Genomic DNA, 22,518 nt, shown 5'->3' with positions numbered 1-22,518 from the left:
CAGCGTAATTCACTGCTCTCAATTTAGAAATGAAATTAATACGCTTGAGAATAGAGCTAAAATTTTTGACTCGGTCCGCCAACGTATGTTCTGCTTCTCATTTAACTCGCGCAGAAAAAATAATTGCCCATTCATGGCATGGCGTTTACCTGTTTGCCCCCAGCCCAGTACCACGCATTGCTCGCCCACTTCTGGTTCGGTGAAATCGTCGCTTTGTGCAAAACATACTGGCTGTACGTATGACGAAAACTTGATCAACGTTCGCAATTGCAATAGGGCGATGTCGAACTCGTATCTACTATAGTACGAGGACGAATATCTGCAACAGGAATTTATGAACGATCTGTAACATGAGATGAGACTTCGCCACACGTTTCTAAATGGGTACTCAGTATATCGAATAAACTATATATTTAAACTTGAAGATATAATATTTGTATTGAGGGCACATTTACCACAAATGCTATGCGATAACTAGTAAAATTGTTGTATAAATGCATAAATTGGGCTTGTGCGTGTATATTTTCGTAAATAAAAATTGTTCATATATACGTTAAACATGCATTATTTACCTGGGGTGAACATGTTTACTAGCAACACGATACATTTCACCTTCATTGTAACGAGTTACTACGTCATGATTTCCCACCACGACGACGATGTAATTCCTGAAATAAGAAACCTTCAATCAATTTTCTCGAAAAAGGCGTGATCAATGTGATAATAGATTTTGAAAAAACTTGTGGAATGCTATACCCGCACGAAGTTCGCGCGGAAATGTTTTGTAGGGAAAGGTAAATTAAGAAAAGACCTATGGCCCAAGGGTCATCAAAGGCGCAGATTGGGACTGATCGGATCTGTGTCTGAAGAAGATTTAGGCACATAAATATGTATTCTGGTACCTCGATATTTAAATATTATACATTGTTTACTACCACACCCACACAGCTTAGATTCGATGCAGAAGACTCTGACTCACTCCGTCATATACTCGACGCATCGTGCCGCAGTAAGCACCCAGCGGTGATTTAATATCGTCGCCTCGCACCGGTACGATAAATACGATGATCCTTTGTAATTTCGTCCTATATAAGCTTGACCAGGCCAAGATCCATTCACGGCAATAGCTCCTCCGATCACCCTGGCATTCTTAAATACGATACAAATAAAACGTGTCTCGTAATCCGAGATCTAATATTTATGTAGCTGCTCTTACCCAGTTGAATTCCGGAGCAATATCTTGTCGCCCACATTCGACTAGCTCTGGTCGAGCTGCAATGAGATCAAAACACTTGTACATTAGGGCTGTTCAAAAATAACTTTATTTTCCAAATTTCACTCGCTTCATGATAAAATTGTCATGTTGCTTTAAAAAACGCTACACACCAAATTTCAGTCAATTCCAACAAGTAAAAGCCGTGCAATCTTGAATTGAAATTTCGACCATTTTTGACCTCATAGTATTTACGGCGAAAAATTTCGACACTTCGGTATGACCAAACATCTTGTTCCAGGCATGTCTGAAGTGAGAATCATGCTTTTTCACGCATTTACATCTTGATAAAGGCTGGTGATAGTTTGGATGATGAGATTGCTAATATATGAAACATGAACATGACACTGATAAGTTATGGTACGACATTGAAAGAGCCCCGTGAAAACGATAATGATATACATCGCAAATGAATACTTTCAGCACTGAAATCCGGGACAATAAAGAGAAGATAAATTGTCATGCACGTAAAACACAGTAAAACATATTTCTCGGACTTCAGGCGATATCATTTGTCACATCAGTGTGAATTTCACGTAATCAGAGCCTATGAGCTTGTGGATGTTGTCTTCACAACGCATTATGGCATTTGCTTTTTTCCGATATCCTGCGGTAGAATGTCTATATTCTTCTGGCAAGCGAACTACTACTTGCGAGACATTTGTCGAATTTCAGAGATCCCACATCCTTCTCCAGACATTTACATCAAGGGAACTCGAGTATCTCGCGATTTGATGTTCAAGGAATCTCAGGTCATCGTTAAGTTAATAGCGATGCTGATATGTGTTTCGGTATTTGAGACAACGACCCCGACGATACGGAATGTCGAACCCACTGTACAATGTTTGCTTACGTCACATCTTTTCATTGGATTGCAATCTTGTGGTGTATTGAACTATTGCTAATAGAACCGATTGGTTTTAACTTTTTACTGATTCCAAATTCGCAGTTCCACAAGCATTAGTATCAGTCAACGGCCCAGACACACGCTGCTGATAGCAATCAGAAATGGTGTACATGCCAATTAATGACATGATTTTTATTTGCTAGAAAACCTGGGAAACCAAATTGTAACTTACCAGCTTTATAGAGCGTATTAATCATCTATGGGATCTTTCACTATCAGCAAAAATACTATTTTTGCAGTAGTGTAATAAAGCGCATTGCCGTATTACTAGGCTAAGTGAAGACAATTGTATGGAAAGACAATAATCAATAATCATGGAGATTATATTTTCATCCGATCAAGACACACACAATGTACAATGCGATGAGACACCGTGAAAGGTAACGAACATATAGGAGGATGCCGAACGACGCGCAGTTGCGGTCTCAACTGACATCCACGTCGGCCTAGTGGCCAATTTCTCAGTTCATTTTCAATGTGATCTTTATGCCGCGGCTCGTTCTAGCTCTTCTCATTCCTTGCGAGTGCTTTCTTTCATCGGGTATTTTTTCACCACCAAATTTCGAGGATGATATGAAGTGGATCAGAAGATTTATTGATATGAGGAATATATGTCATCATTATTATCAACCAACTGGTCACATGACCAACCTCAAACATCCCATTATTGTTGATTGGCGCGAGTTCATTACGGTACATTTAAATGGCCTATTATGATGCGGATCCGCTAAACTCCGAAAATAATGCCTCAACATTCGTAATTCGCCTTGTAGAGGTGTATAGGAGTCGTGAATAGAAAATATCATGATTCATTGTGAAGAAAACAGCAACAGCATCGTCAAATCTATACCGGCACGACAAAAGATACTTTCGGTTATCGATATTCACCTGGGGAATATATATTTTGCTGTATTTTACGTGAGCGTCAGTTCATTTTCTGTTCATAGTGCCAGATTTCAGCGTTAAAAGTATTTTATTTGCTAATATATATCACCATAGTTTTAACGAGGCTATTTCAATTTCGTTTACTCATTTCCAGCAAATCATGGTCAAATTAATTTTTCATTAATTAGCAATATCATTGTCTCAACTCTATCACAGCCCAGTATCAAGATGTAAACCCATGAAAAAGCATTACCTTCCCTTCAGGCATGCCTGGAACATGATATTTGGTCATATCGAAGTGTCCAAATTTGCCACCGTAAATACTATAAATTGAACAATCGTCGAAATTTTAATGTAAGATTGCACGGCCTTTACTGGTCGGAATTGACCCAAATTTGGTGTGTAGCGTTTTTTAGGCAAACTGACAATTTTATCACTAAGCGAGAGAAATTTGGAAAAAAAAGTTATTTTTGAACAACCCTATTGTACATCTTGCGCCTATTGCTATCATTGACATTCGCCACACATGCACTTTATGGATAATTCTCACTGTGTGCAGGCATATGTACGCAGACATATAGCCTATGTACGATTGTAAATTTAACAATTATTCTAGATATGTAAGCACTGAGCATGCATACTCGGATCAAACAAACATTTCCTCTTATGCACTCACAGCATATCTTCTCGTCACTTCCGTCGTCACAATCACTGTGATTGTCGCATTTCAAGGCCCCATTAATGCACGAGCCATCCCAGCAGCGGAATTCATCGGCGGTACAGGCAACTTGAACAAAAAAACATTTTATGCCTTTCCATAGTGATTTAGTATCAAACAACCGCGCCAGCTAATTGGTAAATTATGACACTCAGTTGACTAACTTTCTAAACTTGCATCAACACATATACTGTCCCAGCGATTCTTAACCTGTGGCTAATTACCCTCGAGTGTGTAAAATGTAGAATTTTAGGGGTTTATTTGATCAAATTCATTCAATACACTGACAAGAAAAATTGCGTGATTATGCAATAAGTTGCCTCTGTAGTTTTCTGATGGTTACAGCAGAGATACCGATTCCGATCGGTATCCTCGAAGGCATCGTATAAATATACAAAAATATTTTCGGAAAGACTTGAGATTTAACTCAGTATCCTTCATAATATTGCGGTAAAGTGTAGAATTATCGGCAACGGGAGCCATGAAGACGAAACATTGCAAAACACTTGCAAACGACAATGATATAAGATAGCGGTTCTTAAAGTATGGGTCGCAATTTAGGTTGCCACCGCACTCGGTCGATTTTTAATATGCAGGCAATATTTGCCGAATTTCCCGCAACCAAAAAAATTCCTCGCACTTCGCGCGATCTTGAGTTGATTCTGCGTTTTCGTCTGTATTCATTCATTGTCTTGGGGAGTATCACCGATAAGCGGGGAGCGCAGAAAAATGGGTACGACAATATGGCTTGATCATGAATATGTGTTGTACTGCAAAAATTGTTTGATGTCATGATAATTAGGGATGGTGTGAACGTGAGGTTCACGTTCGCGTTCTGTGTGTGAACCTCGGAAATTTTAAGGTTCGCGTTCACAACAGAACCTTGGTAGGTTCTGCCCTGTGAACCTTTTTCATATATTAAAGTCTTTACTTCATTCTAAAATCTTTGGTTCACATTTATTGCAATTCAACTGCAAACCACTCTATGCATGGCGCTGGCAGCATAAACAATCAACACTAAAGGAGCATGCACCTTGACAATCTCAAAAATTTTACTCGCCTTGTTACAAAAGTTTGCTCGAAATATCAAGCTTTCCGTTTGTGAATACACTACATGTAGTCAGCGAATGATGCTTATTTAACCAATCAGTGAGAGTGATATCGTTTTTTGGTGTAGAAATCTAGCGGGCGTACGGGTCAATCATGACTTCATATGTTTACTGTATCACAATAAGCAAATCCGTGCAATTACGGTGTTGGCTACTGCTGTATAACTTGTTAATGAGGTAATGTCGGTAGCAAGTATGGAAACCCGTTCAGCACTCTGCTCAATATCCACGTATAACAATACTCAGACGCCGAAGACATTGTCCGGTCTGGCCTAGACCGTTCAGGCGTAAGCTTATATCCGCTGGCAAGTCCGCATGGAAATTGTTGGCAAAGAGACGGAAGATATTGATTTTATGGGATTATTATATCATTTGATTGCCGCAGTTGATACATTTAGCGACGTTTAAAACGTCAATATGTAGGGCCTACTTCAGCATTCTGGCATTATTTGGCACGAGTCATCGCTAGGTATATCGTGTACATTATTATAGTCTATCACTTCATTGAAATATAGGGTCTAAATTAGCAATATGACGTCACATGACGTCACGAGGTTCACGTTCGCGTTCACACAGAACCTTTCAAAAAGGTTCGCGTTCACACGAACCTGAACCTTTCAGAGGTTCACACCATCCCTAATGATAATATTTGTTTGACATTGGGTTCTCTGGAAATCTCTAACTTGTGTGGGTAATACTCGGATACGGAAGAGGGAGCGAGGGGCCATGACTGCGGCACCCCATTTTTTTATTGCGCATAACACTGGTCAACACAATTTTTGTTGAATTTGATCCGACAATTGATTGTAACTAACTTTTGGGCGCTGAATTCAAAAATGAGTTCCGTTTTTCTCTATCACGTCAAGTTTTTGGGGTAGGCACCTCCACATTGTCTCATAACCCACATAATAGCACTACTTTTGATATTTTGTGTTTATTGTATAAAACGTTTTAAAAACCGCAAGCAGTCGAAAGTAAATCAATAGACTTCAAATAAACATTTGCATTGATTTATTTGGTTGATTTAAACTGATATTGCTTCTAAAGGACAAATAAAGAGCGAGTTCGAGGGTCAAAATTTACGCTAATAACCCATAATTCTGTAGGTTGTCTAGTTTGATACTCGAGCAATAGTCAGCTAACATATGTAAGCTCCAATCTACTTTGGTATGTTGCCCCCATCATCTTCAGATGTTGGGGGACATTTTCTCGTTTCCCATCTCTGACTATGTCAAGGTTTTCGGGGAAATTATGAAGATATTTTAGTTTTGTTGAATGTCTGCTGTCCCACATAAACATTTGGCCGTGGCACATGAGTATCAGGGTTACATGTGCTGTGCATCCTTATTTTCTGACCACTAAGAGAACACAATATTTCTAAACTGACACATACGATCCAATCGTGCTCGTGATATTGCAATAATTCAATTTTTTTTTGTATTATTCTCAATGGTTCTGTATTATTCACGAGGACTAAATAAGTGTGCAATTGTTACTGAACCTAAGACGTTGTCATTTTGGAGAATACCACACTTTAGGAACCTTCTCGAGCTACCTATAGTCATTTGCAATTCCCTTGAGTTGTAAATCGGGATTCCTAACTCTCCCAGTAATCCATGGTAACAGTTTCATGTCAATGCCAGTATCACGGCAATACGCAAAGCTACCGAAAGTATAGGCATACGAATAAAAGGCTAATTCTCCTGATCGAAAGTGAGATGTCTTCTCTACCTTGCAGTGTAATCTTTTCGCACTTCGTAAGGATGTTAAAAGTTCCGAAAATATATTTTCCAAGTTGCAAAGCTTATGTCAGATCAATAACTTGTGTTGATGGACTACTCGACGTTCTGAATCATCTTCGATTTTAAAATCTTTATCATTAGGCCTGCTATCCCAGAGATCTTCATCTTGATCCAAATTATCGAGCGTATAGCAGTTTCAAGTTACACTGGATAAGCTTAATGGGGCATTGGACCTATAGCTGATAGTAATGTTTATTTTTCTTGCCATATCCTGCATGCAGTTTGCAGCAAATATGTGTGTGAAATATCCTCGGATGGTTGCATCCTCTAACCACGAACGGGTGAAAGCATCGGCCTAGATCGATACCAGTACCTTTTTTCCTTATAATTCAATTGAGCCCTTGGCTGTATAACTTATTAAATGGTAAAAGTGTGGATTTTTATATGGTATGGAAAAGTAATGCGGCTAAATTCGTGAAAATATGCATATTTTGGGCATATGTCGTAGAGCAAAAACTTGACGTAATAGAAGAAAACCAGCGGCATTTTTGGAATCAGCACGCCAAAATTAGCCAAAATCGAGTGCAAAATCAAAGTCAACAAATTTTTCGTTCAAAATTGTTGCCCAGTGATTAATTCACAGAAATAATTCTAACCATATTCGCAATTGGGAAAGAACGGTATATTCCTGGTATCGCTTAACATCGTCAAAGACCGTTTGGATGCTTTTGTCTGTGGGTGGCAATATGCTGCCGGTGCGAGACTATTAGCCACAGGCATGTCTGGGCTGATCCTTTCCGCACCAGGGCACATGAAGACGTGAAGTTTGCCAATATATGTTTGAGCCATGTGCGGTGCAAAAGAGATCGGTGGCGACATAACCGTCGCTGGTTGGCCAAAATCTCGATATTGATATGTCTGGTCGTCGAAATGGTCCTTGCAATCTGAGCACTGCAGCACAAATGCGATTCACCGAGGAAAACAATGCAGCCCAATTCGGAAACACCTGCGTCACACATGCTTCAAAGATCTGCGTTTTGAACAACTGATTGGCTCGACCTTTCATATTTCGTACATGCCCGTGAAACGTAGTATGTAGTATCTAACATTAAAAATGCATATCTTTCGATATGCTAGGCTTGGATCGCGAGATGCCAATGAAACTCAGATTTGGGTCGCGGTAAAAAAGTTTGAGAACCCCTGATATAAGAAAATGTCTATCCAGTAATCTTCCTAGATTTGGCATTATGACATCAATTTTATTCATTAATTTCTTACAGTGACTAGATATTTTTTGAAACTGGGGTAATTGAAAATGAATTGTTTTTAATGGATGTAATGATATCAGTAAGGTCAAGAACCACTGTTTTATGTGATATATATCCCATGAGCCCTAGCACATATCGAATATATAGAACACACCCACTGCTTCCCACGATATATTCAATGATAGCAGACTGTCGCGGGAATCAAGATTCATGAGTACTTGATTTGAAGTTGATTCGAATGCGCGAATTGACCGGTCACGGATTGCCACCGTTTCGTCGAAAACCTGTGCGGCAATCAGAAATAGCGGCGATGCTCATGTTACCAGTAATGAAGAGGAAACTAACCTGGCGATCGGATGTGGAGTTGCCGTCATAAATCGTAAGGTAACTGCTGTAAAAACTCCTGTCGCTTGGCACTTCGATGCGTATTATGAGCAGCTGTGGGTGAAAATGCCATTTGCATTGGAGGAACAGACATTAGAGAAAAGGTTACTGATTCCATACTTGAGAAATCGCTGTTAATTTTTAGCCCAAGTGTAATTACAAAATTTAGAAAACAAAAGACTTTTAGAACAATCCATTCGGATTACGGGCATGGTGACGTCATGCATCGTTGAAACACAACACAATATATAGAATCGATATAATGCATTTTTGGTATGGCGCGAATGTTCATTGTCGAAATATTTTGATCCTCTAACTGAAGTATTTTAATACTTTCATCCTGTTCATGGAAATGTATGGGGGCAGTAACTACCTGGATGTTCTGATGATTGCGCTTATATGTTGAACGCTCTATTTAAAAATTCGTAAAGCGGAAGTAGGTGTATTGTATATTGAAAAGTCGAAACCGCTTGTTCATCAATATAGTTATCACTCCGCCTACTTCGTCGTGGACCACGATTGCATTCGAGTTGGATTATTACAGCGATCATGGATCACATACCGTGTCAGGTGGGCCTTTGAGTAACCATGAACAGTTATTTCTTATATAACTGCCTGTTTCGACGAAGTCCGAGGCTCCAGTAGGATACAGCACAGATCCCGTTTCTCCTTCATGTACTTGCAATGTGTCGCAACCTTGACCTGAATTCGAAGATCGGATATCAGAACAATGCTGCAGTTGTCAGCTTTAACGCAGAACTGCTGTCATATCCAGTATGCCGTACAACTATATACAAACTCTTCAATTTTCTAGCATTAGTCACTTAGTTACTCCATCAGTAAGGCGGTTTCAAGGTTGAACAGATGGCCGCTACACTGATTGCTGCATGACTTTTATCGACATTCATAGGCTTAACCAGTATGATAACTTGAGAGCTTTGTTGGAAGAGCAGAATTTCAACAGTAAAGTATTGATCGGTAAGGACGTAGCGAACATATACGATACCACGATGGCTAAATTAATTTTTGAATCATTCTCCTCTCTTCACCGCATTTAAGATAATTAGGTTGAAGTTAATTCAAGTTAATAACAGCGGTGATCAGTTACGAAGTATCCTACTACTTCTACTTCTACAGTAATTCGTCCAAATTATATACTTTTTGGATACTTGTACTGGAGAGCTTGTTGCACCTGCGATTTTTTACCTCCGCCTGAAGTCATTTTGACATATCTTCTAAATTGTTACACCTCTTTGTAATTGAGTAGCTATATATCTCTACTACAGCGGCAGCTATGCATACACTGCAACTCTGCATACCACCTCTGGGTATACTTATGACATAGCTTCAATTTCGTAAGAAGAATCAAAATACTACACTCATTGAAAATGGACTTAGATTTCCGGCTCTTCAGAAATGTGTAAATGTGTACGGTGTTTGTATGTATTTTTCAGATACTAAGAATGACATATACATCATGCGGACAGGTATGCGCGTGCTATGTTGATAATAACTCACTTGTGCCGTCGATCACTGAAACAAAGCAGAAAAGGTCGTTTGATGTCAAAAAGGTTTCCTGAAAACAAAGTTTCAAATTCCTACCAGCTTGAATACTGTTCAGATACAAAGAAACGTTGGTAAAGAATGTTCTTTCCCCACACCTAGCAGTCCCGTGCGATGTGACGCCATGCTGTACCCATCTTCCTTCCTCAAAACACGACAGCGGTCCTCCAGAGTCGCCCTGAAACGCAGCAACACATGATGTCGTGATTGAAAAATACACGACGGACTGTACAAAGAGACTGTGCACTAACGAAAATTTACAAATACAGAAATTTACCCAACACGCATTTTGCCTGTCGTGTTCGTGGTGGCCGGTGCAAATGAAGTGATCGCCGTTGTTCCCGTTGCTATCGGCAATCTCTGCGCATTCCGCGTCATCTAAAATACGCACGTGAGCTTGCTCCAAAATATCCGGCGAGTCGGAATTCCAGTCTCCGTCTGAACGTTTTGAAAGCGGGAGAATTTCAGTATCAATTGATCACCAAACGAATTCATCAGAAATTTACCATTTATTCCCCAACCCGTAATTATACAGGTACTGTTGACTGGCGGGCCCGTTGCTTCGGGCCGTGGAAGGCAAATCGACTTGTGCCACTTGGATGAGAGATCAACTGATTCGGCGAGTTTCAATAAGGCGATATCGTTCTTGTATCCATCATCAGGACTGTAAAATGGGTACTCACAATTTTAGCGTTTATGCCCCTCGAGACGCCGCGAGAAACTAGACGGTAGAACAGATTTCAATAATCATATGGCATACGTTTTGGTTCAGCTTTCTTGTAACAAAGTCGGAGTATGATTTATCAGAAAAAAAGTTGCTGCTGACCTGTAAGATCTGTGAGTCATAACGTTGGAAACACTGATCGTTTTCTCATGTGATGAATTGATCGATTTGTCATAATCGCCCACGACGACCTCGTATGAATATGAACTAAATGAAGATTTGAAAGTTCACCAGTTGGTTACAAACTATTTTTAGAATTGAAACCTTACCTCGAAATGCAATGGGCAGCGGTTAGGACATATTTGTCGGAGATAAGGGTACCGCCACAGGCGAATGAGCTAGAGCTTGAATAATAAGATATATACTTCCGATACAAGCCAACTTGCCATGGCCAAGATCCGTCTCGGGCATGGTGCCCACCTACTATGAGCGGTACCTGTCAAAATATGTATGGTCGTTAGAAGCGCATTTTCGAATATCATAATATCACTAACGTTCGCTACTGATGAGAGTTAGTCGAAAATCTTTTAGCGAATAAATTAACAATATGAAGTTATTGTTTCGCGTTATTCTGAAGTTCTGTACCACAAATCACTTGTTCGAATATTAGTTTATAATTAAAGGCATATATTCATATTAGAGAACACTAAATCATGCTGGAATAGGTAATGGGCACATTTTAAAAATCACTGCTCGAGTACGAATGTTTTGAACAATCCTGGTTTTGAATCTTGTTTTGATATATCGTATAAACTCGCTATCCTCTCTCTCCCTATACTGATAAATTGTATTCACCAAAATGCAACATTTTAGCTCTACCATCACTTAATCGTCGTATATTTCCATTATATGACTATATTTTATCAGTACATAATCCGCACGTTTTGTCACTGCAACAAACACTCACAAATGGAAATTCAGGAGCAATTTCTGGCTTTCCGCAAGCTGCTGATCCTTCCGACGCAAGAGCTGCCAATTGGAATTCGAATTTTAAACATAACTTCTAATGTGAAAAACCAGCATTGCATGAATTTAAACGTGAATTTCCAATTTCGATGAACAATACAATGTCACAGAATCTAAAGACTGACCGCACTGGAATTCGTCTTCATTATCTGGACAGTCCATCGCCCCGTCACATCTTGCGGACTCGGGTATGCATGACTTATTCCAGCATCTCATTTCATCAGGCTCGCAACCCTCTATATACAATACAGAAACGATCCATTCATAGATTACAGTAGGACTTTATCAAACAAAATGACTCACGGACTGCCTCCCATGATATCGAGAATCCTCTGGCACCGACAGAATAATCACTTTTGAACTTCACAATAACAGAATTGCCCTTCGTCTCAAAGTCCGGCGGAGGTAGATGACCACAGAATTTCTTGTTTCCATACTGCGGCGAATAGCAATTTATCAGTTTGATATAATCCAGTGTTAGCTTCGAATAACATACCTTAGAAGCTGAGCTCTCTTCCCCATCATAGACAACGAGATAATCATAACTGCATTTTTCGTCCGTATACGAGTTCTCGATATAAAACTCCGAGGAAAACCTCACAGAAATCACCTTCCGGAAACATAAATATCAATGGTAACATTCGGTTATGATAGGTGGAAGGATTGCATTCATACCTGTCTTTCGTCGACGATCACGCGCCAAGTTATATCAGCAAAGTTCGGGTAGTTATGTCTTGCATCATAATTAGGAGTAGATATATTCCCAGACGTTTGATTTCTGATGGTATATTCAACTGAGGGGGGTGAAACATGTAATTAGAGCTGCGTACTGAACTGTAACAAAAAAAAATGCTTACCTTGGCCTAGGCTGTAAATTCCATTGCTCATTACTGTAAGTTGAAATTTTTACGTAATGCTGTGTAATCTTAACTTTTATATTAATCCGTACATACCGTCAGAAATGTAAGGTAGCATCTTGAACACGTCTGTATATCCCGTTGGGTTTCCTGTGGTACCACACTCTATGGCAAATGATGACAGTCCAGCGACTTCCCACGTTCCGTTTCGGAGATACATGGCTGGTCCTCCAGAATCCCCCTAAATATTAGTGAGATATTATAAACAAATGCAGAGCATTTTGCTGAGAAAGGAAAATCAAATTCTTTAACAAGACAATTTTGTCCAACTTTCAGATGAAATCATACGATTATTTTTTACAAATATGAATTATTATAATTGTTCTACTAAGGCTTGTTATAGCTGTATTTTACCAGCATTATATAACTGCTCGATAAAATATAAAACCGTAATAACTGTTGACATCACGTTAGGGAAATTTATCGAATTGACATCGTGACCTACCAAGCAATCAATCAATCGTGGTGAAAAACGATGTATATTGTTATTACTGCTAGAAGTAAGAAAAATCAGTAGCGTAATTGGACTACATCAACAAATTCAACAGCTACCCAGCATGCACTCGCTGTCCCTCGAGGAAGACCAGCACACAATATTATATCCGACATTTCTTCATCATAGAAATAATAATCAGAATACGCCTTTGAGCAAATTTCTTGTGACGTCACAGGCGCTCGAACTTGGTGCATGATATGAGGGCTCGCGCGGTCTGGAACATCTGTGACACACGGTTCATTTTCAAAAAGAATTCATTGTGGCCATGGAAGTGAAAATGTTACGTACTTGTGACTCCCCATCCTGTTACCACAAGGACAGTTCCGGGCTCGGGAGAAGATTGTGGAAGGCATATGGGCTTTACCCAGGTGGTGATGTTAACGGCTGGGAATAAGTGCAGTATCGCTATATCGTACCCTTCGAAAATGCCATAGTACGAGTCACTGAAACACAACTAGTTGTAATAAACCCGATCGCGTAAATGCATTCTGTCATTTCATACTCGTATTCAGGATGGATGAATATCCCGTTCGTTGATACTGCCTGTTCGCGTTCAGTGTCGTTGTCGGACACGTCGTGATCACCGAATGTCAGCAGAATCTCTTGTCTGAAATCGTGTATATTCTATGTAAATAGATGTTCCCGCGGTTATTAGAAGCGTTATTCGTACTTTCCGGGGAGGCAATGTGCTGCCGTTAGCGCCCATTCCTCCGAAATCAGAACGACGCCGCATTGAAATCTCCATTCGTCGGATCCCGTAGAACGCACTTGCATGTTTCCCTGCCAAGGCCAGGACCCTTGTTCAACCTCGTAGCCTCCAACGATACGCGCGTCCTGACAACGATGGTACAGGTTACTCGACCACTCATCAACTATATGAAGCCATTGATATCGTTGGAAATTTAAGATCATTGCTCAAGATAATATTACTGTGCACACCGGTTCTAGATAGACATCCCCATGTAACGTCAAAGTACATAATTTCCAAGCCTGGCGTTGTTTGAACACAACACAACAAGGCAGATTCATCGGTCAATTCAACATGCGACTGTACTGTACACTGTTAAAAATCTGGTGTATTTACGAAGAAATTTCTGTAAATTATACAACGCATTACCGGTCGCAGCCAATAGCTGCGTGTAGCTTGTAATGTTACATTTTGATATGTCATTTATGCGCCTGAACAATTAAACAAGCTTTAAGCAAAGGGTGGTGAGAAGCATTTTGTGATTGAAGAAAGTGGAGATTTTCGTTGAAGATTCCTAGGACTGAGGAGTGCGATACGTATCGTAAAAGGTAAAGTACTGCATAGTATTAGTTACCGTGAATATCTACGACTGTGCACACCACCCGGATGACTTTGGTTTCATGATTTAAATATTTCATTCGCCTCATTCTCTGTTTCATTTTGGGATAGTAGTCGACTTATATAATGATATGCGGCACCATATACTCCGCCGCGGAGTAATTGAAACTGTTAGTTTGGTAATGACATTTATCGGCTCATAGCTTAGGTCGGGGTTACGCAACCCGCGGCCCGCGGCCCGCGACATCTTTTATTATAAACGCAGTTACTACATATTAATTTAGCTACTTAGCTCTCTTATCCCGCCGTCTCTGTTTCATTTGATTACTCATTCTTTGATGTGTTCTGCTGTCTTGATATATTCTCGATCTTAGACAGTGGCGTAGCCAGGGAGGGACGAAAGGGGCGATCGCCTCCCCCCAAATTTTTGTAAAATTTTCTTAAAATCAATAAATATTACAGTATTTTGGGGCAGATGAACGCAACCTAAAAATTTTCTTCGCGGTTCGCGCGATTTAGAGTCAATTGATGTCTTGATTTTATCGGTTTACTGAAAATAATTCCGAAAATAATCATAATTCAGTTTAGCTGCATTCTCAATTATGAGAATACAACAGTACTAGTAGATACACTTGAATAGCCCGAGGTCGTTGGGTTGATTGAGTCTCGGGGTTTCAGTTCAGTATGGAGGGACTATTAGTTCCGGCAATTTCCGTTCCGGGACAGACGAAGACATAAATGGCACAGGAAAATATCGCCACCTCCCGTTGTTAAAAATTGCTAATTTGAAATCGCACGCGATTTCAAGTTGCCAAATATCTTGATTTTTGGGTACTTTGACCCCAAGAAAAAATACGCAACATTTATAGAAATGGGCATGTCGGCGTTGGCCATAACCGCGCCACGATTTAGCAAGACATATAAAGTTTTACGCCATATAACATGCGACTCGGGAAGTGTACCAGAACGATCGGCAGCGAGAAAACCTTGGCCGAAAAGTACTGCCCTTATGCTGACCGAAAACTTCGTTATATATACAAAATACATAGTCACGCAGAAGGAATGAGGACGAGAAAAAGAAACAATTGGAAGTTATCCGGCGGTGAAATTCACCTTTTTTTAGACAACGCGTGGTCGTGCTACTTGGAGGCCTCCTGAAGAAGAATTAGACCTCCAGCAGCAATACTTTTCAGTCGATGACTATTTTATTGTGAATCATGAATGTATAATACAGTTTGTCCCAATGTCGTTTTGAGAGCGTGAAGAAACTATTGCGGTATTTTAGCATCGCGTTGCTTTGGGATAGGTATGGATGTACGTGAATTTACAAGCTGGCATGTAATTTGATTTACACGGACAGCATATAGGTAGGCGGTAAAGTGACAGTCTCGGTGGTAAATGTTCAGGAGAAATGTAGATTGGATATACCAGAGGTGACTGTAACATTACGGTCTGGCATGTAAAGTTAGATTACCGGACCGGGGTAAGCTAAATTTACATTGCGTGACGGTAATGTTACATTACTGCCAAGTGGCTGGCTACCATGCTTCCAGACATTTCGCGGTAAGTCGAGGTTATTCTTGTACAGTGTAGCGAGTTGGCGTAGTTGTACGATTCGCAGCTGGAACACTAATGGATTACGAACTCGGGTCCGACTGGGGTCAACTCTAGAGCATAGAATTCCTACCCAAGGCTTATTGAGGGCTATGTTCCTATACTCGCGAACCAATTCGCGTAGCCGTAAACAGTGTGTGAGCAACGAACGGACTAAGCCACCCTGAGCGTCATCAGCGCAAGAATCAAAGCAGCCGATATTGAAGAATATCGACCTGGTGTAAAATGATCAACCTAGTCCAGGGCTGGGCAAACTACAACTCACGGGCCGTATGCGGCCCGCAACGCGTTTAGTGCGGCCTGCGAAAGCCTCAATAAAAGTTGTAGAAATATTGATAAAATGCGAAAAAAATCAATTACTGTGGATATTTGATTAAACTTTTTCTTAATATATTTCAACATGATAACAACAATTTCGATTCTTCATTTTCAATCATCTGCTCTTCAACCATTGCCAATTCTTTATCCACCGCAATTCTGTAATCTGACCTCTTCATATATTGCACAGGAATAACAATATGACTGTATTACTGAAATTTTAAAAATTTACTTCATTCTTCCTAATTTTCTTTGGGGGAAGGTTGCTTCCCGGATTATGTGTGTACTAACCAGTTGTACTGTTTATAAAGAATATATTAATAATACCATAGTATCACAGAGCGTGAATCGTAAATGACTTAATTAGGACCAATTGTACTACTTATCTTCATTTCTGGTCGGTTATCAACAATCGTATCACAAAATATGACGTCATTTGTGTGCCTTGGAGTCGACTTTTATCAAAATACACCAACCAAAACTCTGTCAACAAAAGGAGTTCGTGTACCACCTAAAATGGTACATTGAACGCTCTCTCTTTCATGCTGGTGACGTCATATTTTGTGATACGATTGTTGATATACCATGTCCTTTCCAATTCTGTAGTAGTTGCTGACGAATACCACTGACGAGTGTCAGCCGAAAATATTCGGGTTCATTTCAATATGAATATATTATTCAATTGTATATTGAAGTTCTGTACCTCGAAGAAGGCCATGAAAAAACTAGTATATAACGAAATCTGGCCCTATGGAGAATTCCAGTTGTTACATTACGTATTATGGTGGAAATAATTAAAATTTGTTGTAGTACAACGAACGAAAGATAGCTTACTTTCCTACATTCTCGGGTAGAAAGTGTTTGTCCTTACTAAGTTAGCTTGCCAAGAATGGAGAAAGAACGTTAAACAGCAGCGGTTGTTGGCTGACAAAACTGAAGTTGCGTGCACACTGCTGGTGACATACCATATTGCTTCATTCTGACAATGTTGTCTATATCACAATTTTCAGCTTGCGCTTCTTGATATAAGAAGCATGCTATGTCCAAGCAGTCTTGCTTCAGTTAGGATATTGCGGTACGTTGACCATAAAACCATGTCACTATTTGTTTCATTTGATCGTTTATGATTCACAATGAGCAGACGATGGGTCGTTTACAACGGTAGGCCTATAAAGTAGGCTACAAGCTGTAAAATATCAAGTGATAAGTTCACCGACAGTGCAAAATCTACGATGCAAACGAAATTCAGAGGTCAAAAAATGTTTGACTTTGTAACCAATTTTGACAAATTTTGACCTGACGCTACAATTTTGACCTAATTTTGACTTTTTTTGACATGTCAAAAAAAATCGCCCTAACAATCAGCGAATCTATGAACAGAGCGCTGCTCACAGACTCAAATTTACAACCAGTTTAAAGAATCGGGAGAGGGATATCTAAAGTTCTAGATATCCCTGAATCGGGACAACAGACATTCAACCTTAATTTTGACAATGAGGACGAACGGCGAATAAATTCTCGTCAATGTTTCTGAAGCGTGTACGTTATCATTAAATCAATATTTGGTTTGTTTTAAATAACCTATACAAATACATATATATTATTTCCATGTTACCGGCCACCATATAATCAAATTTTGAATTTTGGCTTAGTATCCCAATTCATAGAGTGCGACCCGCGAATGGATTCAAATGTTGAATGGGGGCCGCGAGCTAAAAAGTTTGCCCACCCCTGACCTAGTCGATACTTCATAAATTCTAAAAAGACGCGTGACTTTAAATAAATCTTTCACAACGGCAGGGTCGACATATTTTGGAATCGGGCAAGGAGGACGCTTTTATCAAAACATAAACATTAATTTATCGAAATTGAAAACAGCTGATTTTGAGATATTTACTGAAAATCTTGTTGTGCTGACTAAATAAAAGGTCATCGCTCTGACTCGACTCCCGAATGACCCGCTCGAGCGTCCATATTACGTATTTCACGTCATTTATGACGTATTTCAGTTGACCTATTCCATCAGCCTATATCTGTCTGAATCTGAATCTATATCTGGATGAATTTCCAAAAAATAGGACATATAGGCGTCCTCAGAAAACATTTACGATTTCTTGAAAAAGGCGGACAAATCCTCCTAATGAAGGACATACAGTAACCGTACACAACGGTGGCGATGTTTAAAGTCACAATTTCGGCATAACCAGAAACCGTCGAAATGCTACAAAGTATGGCCTCGTTGGAATAGTTTATTATAAATTAGGTTATTTGAAGAAGTTTTCAGCAAAATGTGTGTCGTTCACGGCTGGAGACGAGGATAGTGATTTAACCGGAGGATCAGGCAGTGGCGCTTTCGGGATGAAAATAGGGATCAGAGGTTCGTACATTGTTACCAACAGTGCTTAGCGAAACCTACCCATTTAAATACAGGAGCTATTTCTTGTTTTCCACACTGCGACATGTTGCTCGCGGCGCCTATCAAAACAAACGGTACCAGGAAAATAAACTATGCGGGTTTCATCATGATCTTACACGACGCCTCGTCGGCAGCATCTAACGGACATTCAGCGATACCGTTGCACAGCATCGTCTGCTTAATGCAAGTTCCATCCCAGCATCGAAACTCGTCCGACAGACATTTTTCTGTAAAATCGCATTCGTTTTCATGTATTTTCTGATTACGGATAGAAGACCATTTAAGAACACACCTTCCGTCGTCCAATCAAAAGAAAATCCGACAGCGGTTGACGGCACGTAGGACGAGCTGACAAATCGCACTGTTATTGAATTGCTGGTTGAGAGGAAGCCCCTTGGAGGTGTTTGTCCACAGAAATCAAAGAGATACTGCAAGAATTAGCGTGTAAACATTAATAATCGTAAAACATATAACTATCGGAGATCAGTGTTGAGCAAACAAGGTATAATTCACTACCTTGCAATCGACAGTCGGTAACTATAGTTAGGGCTGCATTTAAAACAAAATTTAACTTGAAACAAACGTGGCACGAATCTATGACTGTGACGTCACAGTGGATGCACATTGACAAATTAAAGTATAGGGTAAATATGGCTCCTTTGACGAAAAATGATTCCGACCCTTGTCGTAAACGAACCAAGAATATCTTTAACCAGGACTACATCGTTATGCAGCATTTTAAAGGTCGGCGATCATCGCCATCACAGAACACCCACTCCGTACCAACGATCTATATCTACGTGCTATACTTGTTGAACCAACGATGATTTCGAGGGTCCCAACCATTCCATATCGTATACGTTGACTATTGTGGGTCCAAATCGTCCGTATAGGCTCATCTTAGATGTTTTTTCAAAAGTACTTACACATTTATTTTTATAACACCATTTGTTTAAAATACAACCCTAACTATGGCCAATTATTTTGTTTGTACTATGCCTTTGTGTATATTTACTCAAATCGCGATCGAGTTTGAGTTATGAACAGAGTTCGAATTTCGAGCCAGCTATCTGACAAACTGTCAATATGTTCGAATAATCCGGATTACAATAGCTTGAACTCAGCAAATTTCGACTTATAAAATTTGATATTAATGTTATAAAATGTATTCATTCAACTAAAATATATATTTAACCATTCTCAATAAGACTCAGGTATCGAGCAGAGTATATCGCTAAATCGTTATAATACTCCTACCTGTTCGGAGTTTTCCGAAGGACCATCAAATATCTGAAGATGGTCGCCGTATCCGCACCCAGCACCATAGGAATAGCTGTATCCAATCGAAAACCTCTCATCGAACCGAATAGCGATATGCTGTGACCAAAAAACGCATGAGACAGTGAATAACAGAAATTAATTTCTTCGTAACCCTACTTTGTCTTTGGGAGCAGTGATGATCCAGGTGCAGTGTTGATATTCTGGATACGGTGTAGGAAAAAATGGCGTTGATACTGTCCCGCTTGTACCGTTTATGTAGTTGTTTCCTTGGCAAGAGTAATCTGAGAAAATCAATACGCTTTGCTTATGTCAATTTCTTTAACACCTGTAGCAGTAAGTGTAGGATTGTGGATTGTAAATCTTGTAAGATATAACGGTATCAGATCGCATACCGTGGAATCATCAGTAGAGAAGCTTTTGATATAAGTGTGACAGCACCAAAGTATCAGATTAAATAACGAATCCGGTCAATCAACGGAAGTAATGGATGGTGGGGTATTTGACTTAGGAAATAGTGTTTGTATAGTCTCACAAACTAATAAAACAAGCATGGGTCACCATAATTTGCCGATTTTGTTACGTGCAGATTCAATTTTTGGTACAATGGTTGGTTTCTGTTGACATAATTATTATGTATATTTGTATTATGAATATGCGTTTGTACCGAAATAGCTCTATCGAAATTTTCATCACATTGACGTTGAGCAGTCACGCCGGGTTGAATGTGGTTTAGTTGACATACATCAATCGAAACCAATTCAACCCGAATTGCACTCTTGTCGAAGTTGGTTTGACGATGAAAAATGTCAGCATACATCAAGAAATCAAATTCCATGAAACCAAGATAACTCACCTACAGAAGAGAAGTTGAAAGAAAACCCAAGTCCATTGATTGATTTATCAGTTTTAAAAGAAACGTACATATCGCTATTTCGGATGAAATGCGTTAAAGGTCTTGTTGTATTACATAGTCGGAATTTTTCGTCCTGTAATGAAAATGTGATGCTTCTTGCAAATCAGTTGAAACATGACCAATTCACCACTTTGCGTGTTGTGATGAAGATTCTTACATATGCACTAGGCCGTGACGTTCCTTCTGAAATTGTCAACGAATCGTACGGGCACGAACTTCCCACCCCTTCTTCGAGGTCGAACAATTGATCGAATTCGATTGCTATCGCCTGATGATACAAAAGTTGAGTTTCGTCACGTATGCACATTGAAAAGTATTTGCTTATTTACTTTACTATAATTTGATTATAACTCCTTTTCTCTTGTTATAACCCCCGCGGAACTGCCCTGAGGTACAGCTGACTTCGTCTGGCGTTCTCCTTTTATTCACATTGCTCTAACATACTTTTCAAAACAGGTTTCATTGAAACCGCTATTTATCTGTATTCGAGTGAATGAATTATACTGTAATGAATGTAGTCGTGAAAGCGGTAATCGGGTTCAGTGCCGCCAGACACATATTCAATTAATTTAATTAATAAGTTCATTGTGTACATAGTGACTTGTGAACATGCCCTTACTTATATCGGAAATCACTTATAGAAAGTTCCCAATTTCCATAGTAAATGGACGACAAATTTTATTCATTACTATTCCCATGCTATCTATAGATGTTTATTTCGAAAAAAAAGCATACTATGGAAATAGATCCGGGATATTTTGCGTAAATCATGCGTATCAATACGATGCACGTGAGTTGTATTTCCCCAGCTAAAAATATCTCGCAAGGTCATCCTCACCATGTCCGGTTTCGGTGATCGTACGATCCAGACTTCTTCCAAAAAGCGACCATACGTAGACGGAAAGTTGGTTGACGAAATAGTTCCACTCTCTGCGTGAATGTGAGTAACGCGACTCTCCGGAATGTAAGATTCGTCTGGGTAAATATATCATAATGGATCTTGCACCATCAACGTGCGTACTGAAATTTCATGACCCTGGCTTTCTATCATTTGAGAGATATTTTATCAACGATAATTGCAGGTTCGATACTCTCTTCCCACCATCGAGTAATAAATATGAGTATATCATTCCGCTGTACTATACGTGTATATATTTTATGATTTTGTTACGGAATATTTCTACATATTTACCAGTTTACAAATCGCTTTGAATTTTGTTTCAATTGATTCCACTGTGAATGTTCGTCAATAGAGTATAAGATTGAAAAACAGGGATTCGATTCGATGTGAGCAAAATGCCAGTATCTGATCCGAATCAGTTATCATTCAATTTTGTCCATCCGTATGTTAATGCAATATCCAAGCAGCGCAATATTGTACGCATCTAAAATACCCTGAGCGTCTCTTACTAATAGCCGTCCATGTGAATGAAAATCCACGATACGTAACCGATACGTCGCTGGTGAAGGTGACTTGCAATTGACTGCCGTTCGTATGGAAGCTCGGAAAAACTTCGAACCCGCAGAATACCTTCAAAACGCTCATCTGATTTATCAACTTTATTTGTCGCCGTTATTGAGATAACATCATTTTCTAAATTCAGACCTTTTCGTCATCAAACGTGAGGGCATCATAATAACACGTTGATCCACCAAGTTCGACTCCGAAATAATCATTCGATTTGATTGCAATTACCTGTATAAAGAAGAACAAAGAA

General features: G+C 39.6%; 1 protein-coding gene and 1 long non-coding RNA gene across 10 annotated transcripts in view; both read right to left on the bottom strand.

The window, feature by feature from the left end:
• LOC145450185 (uncharacterized) overlaps positions 1–22,518 on the bottom strand; it is a 161,197-nt gene that overhangs the window by 40,071 nt on the left and 98,608 nt on the right. For 5 of the 9 annotated variants that reach the window (XM_080328690.1, XM_080328689.1, XM_080328688.1 and 2 more), the window contains exons 37-38: positions 22,407–22,496; positions 22,211–22,331 (exon numbers count right to left, since the gene is read on the bottom strand). In XM_080328690.1, the coding sequence (XP_080184816.1) occupies positions 22,211–22,331; positions 22,407–22,496 (211 nt within the window). Of the gene's footprint in view, positions 1–9,804; positions 9,820–9,888; positions 10,028–10,126; positions 10,288–10,355; positions 10,514–10,675; positions 10,781–10,842; positions 11,010–11,480; positions 11,543–11,664; positions 11,776–11,842; positions 11,976–12,035; positions 12,150–12,214; positions 12,334–12,396; positions 12,430–12,492; positions 12,638–13,008; positions 13,176–13,240; positions 13,396–13,454; positions 13,560–13,622; positions 13,787–18,606; positions 18,666–18,722; positions 18,834–18,898; positions 19,035–19,863; positions 19,984–20,043; positions 20,169–20,740; positions 20,874–20,957; positions 21,069–21,638; positions 21,776–22,210; positions 22,332–22,406; positions 22,497–22,518 lie in introns of all 9 variants that reach the window. The other 4 variants (XM_080328684.1, XM_080328683.1, XM_080328687.1 and 1 more) reach the window with 4 other exon arrangements.
• On the bottom strand, positions 5,538–9,798 carry LOC145450233 (uncharacterized). Its single transcript, XR_013918456.1, has 4 exons — positions 8,849–9,798; positions 8,248–8,340; positions 5,808–8,186; positions 5,538–5,774 (listed from the first exon to the last, which is right to left on the bottom strand). It is a non-coding gene; the product is annotated as an uncharacterized LOC145450233 (long non-coding RNA).

Source organism: Botryllus schlosseri, chromosome 11 (genome assembly GCF_051294905.1).
Source record: "Botryllus schlosseri isolate E-star chromosome 11, Bs_hap1, whole genome shotgun sequence".
NCBI lineage: Eukaryota > Metazoa > Chordata > Ascidiacea > Stolidobranchia > Styelidae > Botryllus > Botryllus schlosseri.
The sequence above is the reverse complement of the archived record's forward strand: the minus strand, read 5'-3'. Positions and strand labels throughout refer to the sequence as shown.